The sequence below is a fragment of the Nerophis lumbriciformis genome, linkage group LG21, assembly GCF_033978685.3.
Source record: "Nerophis lumbriciformis linkage group LG21, RoL_Nlum_v2.1, whole genome shotgun sequence".
NCBI lineage: Eukaryota > Metazoa > Chordata > Actinopteri > Syngnathiformes > Syngnathidae > Nerophis > Nerophis lumbriciformis.
Genome location: NC_084568.2, coordinates 14,851,095 through 14,865,000, shown reverse-complemented (window position 1 = coordinate 14,865,000; position 13,906 = coordinate 14,851,095). Strand labels below are relative to the sequence as shown.

The following is a 13,906-nucleotide window of genomic DNA, read 5'->3' as shown; positions in this document are numbered from 1 at the left end:
TATTCCTTTGTCTCCCCGCCGTCTGTGTGTCTCACCGAAACATTTGCTCTGGTTGGTGGCCCGGTCAACAAACACCTTAGCCGAGATAACATTGCCAAAGGGCAGGAACATCTGCAGCATCTCTGAATCGCTGAATTCCTGAGGCAGGTGGTAGATGAAGATGTTGCATCCCTCCGGACCTGCCGGGCACGCACAGAGGAACACGGCAACTTTAGAGCGGCGGACGGGAGAAAAGGGGTGTGGTCGCAAACACACAGACAAGAGAAAGTCACAGCACCTTCCCGTTGCTGCTGTTGCTGGGGCTGCTGGTGTTGCTGGGCAACCAGTGTTGGCTGCTGGGGGAACGGCTGGCCGACCAATCCGTAGGCGGCAGGGTACGCTGCTATTGGGAGAGATAAACAGCGGCGTTATCTGATTGGGTGAAACCAACAGGTGGCAACACAGACACATCGAATGAAGTCGCTTTGTTTTGAACAGAAACGTGTCCTGCTGAAGGTGAAAACAATAAAGCGGGTGGCGCCTGTAAAACAATGGCTGAGACCACCCAGCCCCTCTTATACCCCATGGCCGTAAATAATGAACATTTGCAATTATGATACATTACCTACCAGTAATGTGTCCCAACAATTCAAAAGGGGAAGCTGAGAGTTACCCAGCTACATTGGAACCCGTTTAGGTCGATAACCCTTGGGCCAGCTGTCGTTGATATAACCGAAAACAAAACTAGCCATTGCGTGCATTTTCGCTTTGTTCAGAGACATAAAAAGAATGGTTAATGGCAGTGATTCTACAAACCCCAAAACCAGTGAAATTGGCACCTTGTGTAAATGGTAAATAAAAACAGAATACAATGATTTGCAAATCCTTTTCAACCTATTTTCAGTTGAATAGACTGCAAAGACAAGATACTTAACGTTCAAACTGAGAAACTTTCTTATTTTTTGCAAATATTAGCTCATTTGGAATTTGATGCCTGCAACATGTTTCAAAAAAGTTGGCAGAAGTGGCAAAAAAGACTGAGAAAGTTATTACTTATTTGGAATATCCCACAGGTGAACAGGCTAATTGGGAACAGGTGGGTGCCATGATTGGGTATAAAAGCAGCTTCCATGAAATGCTCAGTCATTCACAAACAAGGATGGGGCGAGTGTCACCACTTTGTGAAAAAAAGCGTGAGCAAATTGTCCAACAGTTTAAGAACAACATTTCTCAAAGAGCTATTGCAAGGAATTTAGAGATTTCACCATCTACGGTTCGCAATATCATCAAAAGGTTCAGAGAATCTGGGGAAGTCACTGCACGTAAACAATGATATTACGGACCTTCGATCCCTCAGGCGGTACTGCATCAACAAGCAACATCAGTGTGTAAAGGATATCACCAAATGGGCTCAAGAACACTTCAGAAAACCGCTGTCAGTAACTACAGTTTGTCGCTACATCTGTAAATGCAAGTTAAAACTCTACTATGCAAAGCGAAAGTAATTGATCAACAACACCCAGAAACGCTGCCGGCTTCGCTGGGCCTGAGCTCATATAAGATGGACTGGTACAAAGTGGAAAAGTGTTCTGTGGTCTGACGAGTCTACATTTCAAATTGTTTTTGGAAACTGTGGATGTTGTGTCCTCCGCACCAAAGAGGAAAAGTACCATCCGGATTGTTATAGGTGCAAAGTTGAAAAGCCAGCATCTGTGATGGTATGGGGTGTATTAGAGCCCAAGGCATGGGTAACTTACACATCTGTGAAGGCACCATTAATGCTGAAATGTACATACAGGTTTTGGAGCAACATATATTGCCATCCAAGCAATGTTATCATGGACGCCCCTGCTTATTTCAGCAAGACAATACCAAACCACGTGTTACAACAGCATGGCTTCATAGTAAAAGAGTGCGGGTACTAGACTGGCCTGCCTGTAGTACAGACCTGTCTCTCATTGAAAATGTGTGGCGCAATATGAAGCCTAAAATACCACAACGTCCTTCAAGCAAGAATGGGAAAGACTTGCACATTAAAAGCTTCAAAAAATGGTCTCCTCAGTTCCCAAATGTTTACTGAGTGTTGTTAAAAGGAAAGGCCATGTAACACAGTGGTAAAACTGCCAACTTCTTTGCAATGTGTTGCTGCCATTAAATACTAAGTTAATGATTATTTGCAAAAAAACAAAAACAAACAGTTTCTCTTTTCAAACATTAAATACCTTGTCTTTGCAGTCTATTCAATTGAATATAAGTTGAAAAGGATTTGCAAATCATTGTATTCTGTTTTTACTTACGAATTACACAACGTGCCAACTTCACTGGTTTTGGGTTTTGTACCACCACTGTTACGTAAACTCCATCTAGTGGTACACCAAAGAATCACTTAATTAAATATTCAATCTATGTGGTACCGTTCAAACTGTGTAATGTTACGGTGGCCAACAATAAAACCTCTGCCTGGTCTTTATTGAATACTCAGGCCTACTACGCAACTGTACTTTAAAGTTGGTCATTATGGTGGTACTTGGAGAGTCAAGTGTTTTCTGAGGTGGTACTTGGTGACAACAGTTTGAGAGCCACTGATTCATGGTCTTAGTCTAGGGGGCCCACACTTTTTCAGCAGGCGAGCTACTTTTCAAATTACCAAGTTAATTTGAAAAGTAGCTCGCCTGCTTCATATATATATATATATATATATATATATACATATATATATATATACACACACACATACATGCATACATATATATATATATTATATATATATATATGTATATATATACACATATACAATTTCCATGTATTTATTTATTAAACAGACGTTTTTTGTTACCATGTTGAAGGTGTTAATAAAAATACAAGCATGTTTAAGATGTAAAGATTCCTTTCTTTCATGAAGACAAGTATATACGTTGGTGTATTACCTAATTCTGACGACTTACATTGATTGGATTCACTGTAGTGCGGATAACTTTCACATTTTCGAATTTACATTGTGGAGGAGATCGCGATCGAACTAATGGGCACTCTTTGTCTAGGTTTATTTCGAACATGCATACAGCTCAAATATGATACATGACAGATCTCCAGTTTTTCAATACCACATGTCCAAAAAGGAGGTTGAAGAAGTGGAGTGTATTCATTCATGCCCTTCCATTTCATAGTAATTACTAACACATTTGTTCAGGTCCTGTTCTTAATTTGTACACACTTTGATCCATAAATAATAAATGATAAAGTGCTCTTAAATCAATATTGAATTCATTAATGGTTCGCACAATGAGATAAACAAGGTGATCTCATTTTTCAATAAGGTCCAAGAAGTTTTTCTTCTTTTTTGTACTTAGTAAACACTAAGGTTTACTAAGATCCAAACACCATGCGGTAATCAGCGTGTGAAATCTGTAACATAGCGTGTACTATTAGTGGGTGTGTTGCCTGTGAGCTACTAAAACGGCATGTGCAATTGAAAAGTGGTGCCGACACCCTGATTTAGATGAGGATTTTGCGTGTACTATATACCACATAGACACTCTCATTCACAGCACATTCATCCATCAAGCTCCTACCTGCGGCGTATTGCTATGTTTTCAAACATGCACCACTTTTTATGGGCATTTTAGAAGCAGTCCTGCAGTGCATTGACAATGAAACCACATCACTTGTAAACTTTACTTGTTGGTCACAAAAAACATTCATGAAGTTTGGTTTTCCTTTAATCCCAGGAACACCAGACGAACCGTCAAGCATGGTGGTGGTAGTATTATGCTCTGGGCCTGTTTTGCTGCCAATGGAACTGATGCTTTACAGAGAGTAAATAGGACAATGAAAAAGGAGGATTACCTCCAAATTCTTAATAAATAAATGATAAATGGGTTGTACTTGTATAGCGCTTTTCTACCTTCAAGGTACTCAAAGCGCTTTGACACTACTTCCACATTTACCCATTCACACACACATTCACACACTGATGGAGGGAGCTGCCATGCAAGGCGCTAACCAGCACCCATCAGGAGCAAGGGTGAAGTGTCTTGCTCAGGACACAACGGACATGACGAGGTTGCTACTAGGTGGGGATTGAACCAGGGAACCTCGGGTTGCGCACGGCCACTCTCCCACTGCGCCACGCCGTCAAGGACAACCTAAAATCATCAGCCCGGAGGTTGGGTCTTGGGCGCAGTTGGGTGTTCCAACAGGACAATGACCCCAAACACACGTCAAAAGTGGTAAAGGAATGGCTTAATAAGGCTAGAATAAAGGTTTTAGAATGGTCTTCCCAAAGTCCTGACTTAAACGTGTGGACAATGCTGAAGAAACAAGTCCATGTCAGAAAACCAACACATTTAGCTGAACTGCACCAATTTTGTCAAGAGGAGTGGTCGAAAATTCAAGCAGAAGCTTGTGGATGGCTACCAAAAGCGCCTTATTGCAGTGAAACTTGCCAAGGGACATGTAAGCAAATATTAACATTGCTGTTTTAGAATGTTTCTTGTGACCAACAAGTAAAGTTTACAAGTGTACCGGTATGTAAACTTTTGACCAAGACTGTACATATCAATACTACCAAGTTCCCAATAGTAATTCAATTTAGGGCGGGGGTCGGCAACCCGCGGCTCTTTAGCGCGGCTCTTGTGGCTCTCTGGAGCTTTTTCAAAAATGTATGAAAAATGGAAAAAGATGAGGGGAATTTTTTTTATTTTTTGTGTTAATATGGTTTCTGTAGGATGACAAACATGACACAAGCCTCCCTAATTGTTATAAAGTACACTGTTTATATTAAACATGCTTCACTGATTAGAGTATTTGGCGAGCGCCGTTTTGTCCTACTAATTTTGGCGGTCCTTAAAACCCACCGTAGTCTGTTTACATGTATAACTTTCTCCGACTTTCTAGGACGTGTTTTATGCCACTTCTTTTTCTGTCTCATTTTGTCCACCAAACTTTTAACGTTGTGAGTGAATGCACAAAGGTGAGTTTTGTTGATGTTATTGACTTGTGTGGAGTGCTAATCGGACATATTTGGTCACTGCAAGCTAATCGATGCTAACATGCTATTTAGGCTAGCTATATGTACATATTGCATCATTATGCCTCATTTGTAGCTATATTTGAGGTCATTTAGTTTCCTTTAAGTCCTCTTAATTAAATGTATATTTCATGACACACTATCTATATGTAATATGGCTTTGAATTTTTTGAGGCTCCAGACAGATTTGTTTTTGTATTTTTGGTCCAATATGGCTCATTCAACATTTTGGGTTGCCGACCCCTGATTTAGGGGGAACTTTCTGACAAAAAAAGAATTGAGAAGAACGGGACTAACCTGTGTAGTGCTGCATGCCAGCATAGGCCTGCTGTAGCGGGTCCAGGGCAGCTGCTGGATTCTGAGCTGTAAAACGACAAAAAGAGTAGCATATTAGGTAGAAACTACCTAAACTGGGTGTGACATCCAAGGGTGATATAGCTGGAGAAAATTAAAGAACGCTAATGATACTTCAGCTATATTCGTTCTATGTTCTTTGAATGCTGGACCAATTGGATAGAATCTGCTCAGTCATGCTATGTAAAATAAACAAAATAATCTGCCAACCAAAGAAATTTGACTTTGCAAAATGACATGATATTTTTTTATTTTTTAAACCTGTTAAAGGAGAACTGCACTTTTTTGGGGGGAATTTTATCTGTCATTCACAATCCTTATGTAAGTCAAAAACACATTAGGGTTGGGCTCTCTGGGTGGTTGGGGTCGTACTTTGGCTCCCACACATACTTGGGAGACAAGTATATTGTACATACAAAGACACACACATACACACAATTATTCATACATATATACGGACAGTACATTAACACACACACACACAGTACGTACATCCACACGCATATTCAATGTACAAACATACATGCTGTATACACATACTGTACATATGCAAACATACAGTCATACATATAACATACGTTTCATCAAACATATTAACAGTTCATCTTCTGATTGGCCAGTCCATAATGTTTCGCCCTAACCTTAGCCAATAGTGACTCATCATACGTATGCCAACCAATCATGATGGATTTTCTACGTATGTATGGATGTTCTTATTCTTCCAGGTCATTGTATTTTCATTTGGCCTGTACTCGCAGTCCATTTTCTGTCTTTGGAGCTTAGATGTAAGCTACCTCGCTACATGGGTCTAAAAGTAGCTAAGCTACAGGAAAAGCTACTGGGAAATATAGTTCAGCTACGTAGCTTAGCTACATGTAGCTTGTTACTGCCCGTCACAAAATTCCCCAAAAAGTGCAGTTCCCCTTTAAGCTAACTGTAAAGGCAAAGGGAATTGGTGTTTAGTTCTTATTAGTGTTGTCCAGATACCAATATTTTGGTACCGGTACCAAAATTATTTCGATACTTTTCGGTACTTTTCTAAATCAAGGGGACCACAAAAAAATTGCATTATTGGCTTTATTTTAATAAAAAAAATCTTAGGGTACATTAAACATATGTTTCTTATTGCAAGTTTGTCCTTAAATAAAATAGTGAACATACTAGACAACTTGTCTTTTAGTAGTAAGTAAACAAACAAAGATTCCTAATTTAGTCTGCTGACGTATGCAGTAACATATTGTGTCATTTATCATTCTATTATTGTCAAAATTATTAAGGACAAATGGTACAAAATGAATTATTAATCTACTTGTTCATTTACTGTTAATATCTGCTTGCTTTCTCTTTTAACATGTTCTATCTACACTTCTGTTAAAATGTAATAATCACTTATTCTTCTGTCGTTTGCTACTTTACATTAGTTTTGGATGATACCACAAATTTGCGTATCAATCCGATACCAAGTCGTTACAGGGTCATACATTGGTCATATTGGTCACATTGGCGGACTGGTACTTTTCAGATGCGGTATAGTACCAAAAATGATCCATTGGTATCGCGGTACTATACTAATACCGACCGGTATACCGTACAACCCTAGAACACGCATTATTTTCGTGGACGTCGTCTTCATCACTAAAGGAAAAATCTGATCTGTGGGAGTGAATCCCTCTGCCATTTTCAAGTATGTTTCCTTTTTTTTTTTGAGTCGTCAGCTTGAGTCATCCCTCTGTCTCTGTCTCGTTGTTATGTGACATGAGTGTGTGTCTGTTATGATTTTATCTTGCTTCTGATTGGCCAATCCATAATGTTTCGCCCTAACCTTAGCCAATAGTGACTCATCACACGTACGCCAACCAATCATCATGGATTTTCTCCGTTTGTATGGATGTTCTCATTCTTCCAGGTCATTGTATTTTCTTTTAGCCTGGACTCGCAGTCCATTTTCTCTCTTTGTAGCTTGTAGCTTAGATGTAAGTTACCTCGATGGGTCTAAAACAGGGGTGTCAAACCCATTTTAGATCGGCAGGCCACAAGGAGAAAAATCTACTCCCAAGTGGGCCGGACTGGTAAAATCACGGCACGATAACTTAAAAATAAAGACAACTTCAGATTGTTTTCTTTGTTTACAAATAGAACAAGCGCATTCTGAAAATATACAAATCATGTTGTTGTTGTTTTTTTTTACACTTACCGTATTTTTCGGACTATAAGTCGCAGTTTTTTTTATAGTTTGGCCGGTGGTGCGACTTATACTCAGGAGCGACTTATGTGTGAAATTATTAACACATTACCGTAAAATATCAAATAATATTATTTAGCTCATTCACGTAAGAGACTAGACGTATAAGATTTCATGGGATTTAGCGATTAGGAGTGACAGATTGTTTGGTAAACGTATAGCATGTTCTATATGTTATAGTTATTTGAATGACTCTTACCATAATATGTTACGTTAACATACCAGGCACCTTCTCAGTTGGTTATTTATGCCTCATATAATGTACACTTATTCAGCCTGTTGTTCACTATTCTTTATTTATTTTAAATTGCCTTTCAAATGTCTATTCTTGGTGTTGGGTTTTATCAAATAAATTTCCCCAAAAAATGAGACTTATACTCCAGTGCGACTTATATATGTTTTTTTCCTTCTTTATTATGCATTTTCGGCCGGTGCGACTTACCGTATTTTTCGGACTATAAGTCGCAGTTTTTTTCATAGTTTGGCCGGGCTCCAGTGCGACTTATTAGTGTTTTTTTCCTTTTTTATTAGGCATTTTTGGCAGGTGCGACTTATACTCCGGTGCGACTTATACTCCGAAAAATACGGTATACTCCGGAGCGACGTATAGTCCGAAAAATACGGTACATGTTGCGGTTAATAGTATACTACCCTATATTTGTCGTTATTTATACTTTCTGAATAAATTATGTGATAATGTTCATCATTGCTGTTAATTTTCAACCTATCAAGATTAAATAATATCAATATTAAATAACAGGATGTTATTTATGTAGTTTGCTAATTTTCCTCGACTTGTGCACTAACATCATGTGGTTTATTTTATTTGTTTACATATGTAGCATCATCTACAAAGATACAAATAATTGCTATTGCAACATCTTGTGGACACATTTAGAACAGCAGTTTCTTTCATTCCATAATTTCGGCTCTTTTTCATACTTAGCAAACTCATCCCGCGGGCCGGATGAAACCTGTTTGCGGGACTGATTCGGCCCGCACGTTTGACAACTCTGGTCTAAAAGTAGCTAAGCTACAGGAAATGTAGTTAAGCTACGTAGTTTAGCTACATGTTGCTTGATACTGCCCATCACTGCATCTGGATTATGAAAGATAGGCAAAATTCCCCAAAAAGTGCAGTTCCCCTTTAAGTTAACTGTGTGTAAAGGCAAAATTAATTGGTGTTTAGTTCTTATTGTGAGAGAATATCAATCAATCAATGTTTATTTATATAGCCCTAAATCACAAAAGTCTCAAAGGGCTGAGTAATCAGTCATACGTGTAAAAAACGTCATGTATGTCTTCTTTGATTTCCTTCACATACCTTGATATGTGTGAACGCCATTGGTGTATAATGTCTCGGTTCCCTGTTGGCCATTGGTCGGCGCGGTGCTGTAGCCATTCACACCTATTGGAGGAGGGAGAGCTGGCACAGGCGTGGCTGCAATAGTCGGCGGAGTGTTTGTCCCTAAAGATCACACAGGCCGCTTAGTGCCTCCGCCTGTGCTTACGTCGACGGGCCGGTGTGCGTGCGTGTGTGTGTGTGTGTGCGTGTCTACCTGATGACGGCGTGATGGGCGTGATGGGCGTGGCGATGATTCCGTTGGCATTGAGCGCCGCCATCTGCTGCATCTGCACGGCGGCGACCGTCGCCACCGGGGACAAATATGCTGACTGGGCGACCAGGGCCTGCTGCTGGACGAGCTGCAGGGAGGGCGAGGACAAAGACAAAGACAGTTAAATAAAAAAATAAAAAAAGCAGAAATACGAGCAAGGGACAAGCAGAGCGAGTGATAGAGGACCAGATGAATAGAGATCTAATTACGAGGCCATTATGGCCAGAGTCAGTGGGTTAATGGCTGTGTGTTGCAGGAAAGCTAAATGCCAGATGACGTATGTCCTGTTGTCTGGGTAATAACGTTAGCCCCCAATTAGAGCGCTGATAGCCTCTTGAAACGTATTACATCCTTTTGGAGAGTACAGCACTTGCCTGAGCATTGACCGCCTGCGTGTAGGCATTGTAGGCGGGGAAGTTGAGCGTCATGGGGCTGAAGATGCCCAGCTGGGAGGCCACTTGCTGCATTCTCCTCAGCCCCCGCTCCTTCTCCGTGTCGGCAAACTTCACCACCAGACTGGATGACGCGCCCTGTGCGAAGATGGCATGTTTTTTTTTTTTTCCCCCTCCGTTCGGTTTTGTTTTCAGAGCGGACTCAAACTTTTCGAATACGTCCTGAACTTACAGGCATTGTGCGGCTCCCGTGCAGGCTGTTTATTGCAGCCTGGGCTTCAGAGTGGCCCTGGAACTTTACAAACGCACACCCTGGAGAAGAAAAACAAGAGTCAGTAAGGGAACAAAACATATAAAAACTGTATAATAAAAACATTTAGATTTTCTTTGGTTTGGAAAATATATGTATTATATTTATCTAAAGATTAATATTCAAGTCAGGTTTATGTTCGATATTTTTCGGACTATAAACCTTTTACCTACGCTTTGCACCCTCCGGCTTATAAAACGGTGCGGCTAATTTATGGATTTTTCTTCACTACTGTTTTGTATTCAACAAATACTTTTCAACACCGACAAAGACACTGAAAAGGTGTGTTATTGTTTGTGCTATGGCACCATCTTTTGGACGAGTTCGCTCACTGCACGTGCTGCGGGTAGTATGTACTTCCCGTTTCTTGCCTTGAACCGGAGGTATTGTAAATTCCGGACTATAAGCTACTACTTTTTTTCTACACTTTAGACCCTGCAGCTTATAAAACGGTGCGGCTAATTTATGGATTTTTTTTTTCTTTCGCTAATTGCCATAATGTTTTATGGTTTTATTTTTATTTTTATTAAGGATCCCCATTAGCTGGTTGCCACAACAACCCACTAGTCTTCCTGGGGTCCACAAACTCAATACAAGTACAAGTAAAAGCATATAATTATAACTACACAATACAGAAAAAAAATAAAAGCATCAATAAGAAAACAAGCAAACAATTTACAGCCACAGAATAATAATTACCATATAAATATAACCACACAATACAAAACCAAACAAAAATCATCAACAAGCAAACTAATTTAAAGACTCAGATAAACAAATTACTTTCCTTTTAATAGATTTCATCAAACCCAAGCAGAGGACTGAAATGGTGTGTTATTGTTTGTGCTATGGCGCCATCTTTTGGACAAGTTTGCTCACTGCAGGTTGTGCGAGTTGAAAATTAACTTCCTGTTTTGCGTCAAATTGAAAATTAAAACCGTCCATAGCGTTTCTGCTTGAAAGGATTCCTCTTTCCTCACTCCAAGCAATGTTTGTAAGTTTCACAATTTGACTAAAACAATTCCCAATTAGCTAATATGCTAACGAGTGTCTGAGTTAGTATTGCTAACTTACAATGGCATTGTTTTTGTATTGTTTCAGATTCACAAATTCCTCAGTAAATTCACCGACACGTCACCTTGGAGTTATTGAGTCTGTTTAGCTAATTAGAGAGCTAGCTTCCACAGCTAGTGGGTCCATGACGATGACTTCTGTTTTGTTTGATCAGCCGTTTTACTGCAGTGTTACAGACACTGTTTGGAAACAATTAGGATAAGCACATAAACATTTCCAAAATACTTCTGTGTAAATAACTAATTTCACAACATATATATCTGCGGCTAATATATGGAAAATATTTTTTCTTCTAAAATTTTGTGGGTGCGGCTTATAAGCCGGTGCGCTCTATAGTCCGGAAAATACGGTATATTCCGTTTTGTCTACTATTCGTCTATAGTAGTAGTTCTCAAACTTTTTATTACAAACCACCAATCAGAAAACACTTTGGCCCTCCAAGTACCACCATAATGACCAACGTTAAAATATTGGAGCGTATTGGGCCTAAGTATTCATTAAAAACAAGGAAGAGGTTTTATTTAACAAGTATATTCAATATTTTTGACCACAGTAACATTACACAGTTTGAACAGCAACACTGTGTGTGAATATTTAATTAAGTGATTCTTTGGAGTACCACTAGATGGAACCCACATACCACAGTTAAAGAATCACTGGTCTCAAGCGTTTCTGCTTGAAAGGATTCTTCATTCATCACTCCAAGCAACATTTTTAAGTTTTACAATATAACAAAAACAATTCTTACTTACTTAACCGTCCCATGTGTGATGTCTGTAGGAGTGCTTTCATGCATATTTGTACGCGCTATCGTAATGTAATCAATCTAGCGTTGTTCGCATTAGCAAAAATGTGTGTAAACGTGTGTATATAAGCATTTGCAAAATCTTTCGTACCTAAATATCTCTGCAGATTATTGTCCAGTGCGACTAATATATGTACACATTTTTATTATTTCTCAAATTTGGTGGGTGCGGCTTAAAAACTGAAGTGCTCTATAGCCCGGAAAGTACGGTACCGTAATTATAGTTATTCGTTACTTTACCGAAAAAGTAGATGAATTACCAAATAATTAGTAATTAATGCGTTACTTTAAAAAAAGACTCAAATATCTGGCATATGCAGTTCGTAGACGTTTCACGAGAGCAAAGTTTGTGTGTGTGCCTTTAAAAGGCGGTGCCTGTTGCCAAGTGACGCCAGCAAGAGCGCGCTCTGAGCAGGACTTTAGCTCAGTTTGTTAGCTTAGCAGCAGCAGTTTAACTGGTTTAATCTGGTTAATAAAGAGGTTGAATGTGCTTTGATGGTCGTCATATTTTCTCGTCAACAAACGGCTATTGTTTGGATGTCAAGCGTTTCACTTAAATCATTGATATGCTGTTCATTATTCCCTTGTAGTAGTAGTGTGTATATATTACATGTTTGCTGTGTGATGTTGCCTCTTCCTATTTAATATCAAATTAATTTTCTATCATGAGTAGAAAGATATTTCCTGCAATGAACTTGCTGTCTTGTTGACACACAACCACATCAAAAGTACGTTACATCAAACGTCTTGCCAACGTAATGAAAGTAATGAATTAGATTACTCATTACTAGAGAAAGTATTATATAACGCCGTTATTACGAACACTGGTGGTATAGATGACAAGAGTAGAATTATTATAACATGTTTTACTTTTACCTATTTTTGTTTATTACCTTTTAATTATTTTTATTTGAGATGCTTGCATGTCAAACTAAAAAAAAAAAGTCAAGCTTTGTGTTATAGGTGAAATGTTATTTTTATTATTTTAATTAGTATTAAGGTATTTTTTTTTTTTGCTCTTTTTCATTTTTATTTCATTCCTCTAATGTGCGGCAAGTCAATAATGTGCATGTTACCTTTGCTGGTGCCGTCAGGTCCTCTTAACACCGTGCACTCGTCTATGCTGCCAAAGGGCTCAAACAGCCTTCTCACGTCCTCGTCGCTCTGTTGCTTTCCCAGCATCCCCACAAACAACTTCCTGTCCTCTGAGAAATAAAGGGAAATATTGTGAGTAAGAAATCTTCAACCGCATACTGCTCATTTACTTTATGTGCGAGGCTGCTGAGAATCATATTGTAGCTGGTGCACTTTCTCCACGGACAGATGGCTGTATTGATATGGAAGCAGATGCATTTCCCTAACCTTTATTGTTTACATACAGTTCATGTTTATTTTGAACATGCATGCAATACAATTAGAATGTAGTGCATCAGATATTTTCCTGTTGTTTCATTACAGCACGTCCAAAAAGGAGTGGGACGAAGCAGAGATTTTGTAATCCTACCACTTTTCGTATCATAGCAATTCTATCCCATTTTTTTGTTATCGGTTTGTAACAGAACACTGAATAAATACATCAGTAAATCATTTAATATACAATAAATAAGTAAACAATTATTAGATACATAAATATTAGAGGTATAAACATGTACACAATAATTAAGTTCTCATAAATAAGTAATTTATGGTTCACCTAGGGCGGGGGTCAGCAACCTAGAGCCACATAGCGCTGCCCTAGTAGCTCCCTGGACCTTTTTTAGAGATGTGTGAAAATGGAAAAAGATGAAAACAAACACTATATTTTTTGTTTTAATATATTTTCTGTAGGAGAACAAACATGGCACAAACCTTCCTAATTGTTAGAAATCCCACTGTTTATATTAAACATGCTTCACTAATGAGAGGATTTGGCAAGCCCCGTTTTGTCCTACTAATTTCAGCGGTCCTTGAACTCATCGTAGTTTGTTTACAAGTACAACTTTCTCCGACGCTGCCACAGAAGGATGTGTTTAATGCCACTCCTCCTTTGTTTCATTTTGTCCACCAAACGTTTTAAACTTGGACACACATCTACACCTTTGGCCATTCTGAGCCAGTAATTTCCA

The 13,906-nt window shown here is 39.0% G+C and overlaps 1 protein-coding gene across 9 annotated transcripts in view; it reads right to left on the bottom strand.

Moving 5' to 3' along the window:
* LOC133621072 (CUGBP Elav-like family member 3) overlaps positions 1 to 13,906 on the bottom strand; it is a 129,983-nt gene that overhangs the window by 16,863 nt on the left and 99,214 nt on the right. For 7 of the 9 annotated variants that reach the window (XM_061982892.2, XM_061982895.2, XM_061982897.2 and 4 more), the window contains 8 exons: positions 12,878 to 13,006; positions 9,845 to 9,924; positions 9,595 to 9,750; positions 9,164 to 9,308; positions 8,929 to 9,072; positions 5,306 to 5,371; positions 278 to 382; positions 36 to 179 (listed from right to left, as the gene is read on the bottom strand). In XM_061982892.2, coding sequence (XP_061838876.1) covers positions 36 to 179; positions 278 to 382; positions 5,306 to 5,371; positions 8,929 to 9,072; positions 9,164 to 9,308; positions 9,595 to 9,750; positions 9,845 to 9,924; positions 12,878 to 13,006 — 969 coding nt within the window. The remainder of the gene's footprint in view (positions 1 to 35; positions 180 to 277; positions 383 to 5,305; positions 5,372 to 8,928; positions 9,073 to 9,163; positions 9,309 to 9,594; positions 9,751 to 9,844; positions 9,925 to 12,877; positions 13,007 to 13,906) is intronic. The other 2 variants (XM_072915553.1, XM_072915554.1) reach the window with 2 other exon arrangements.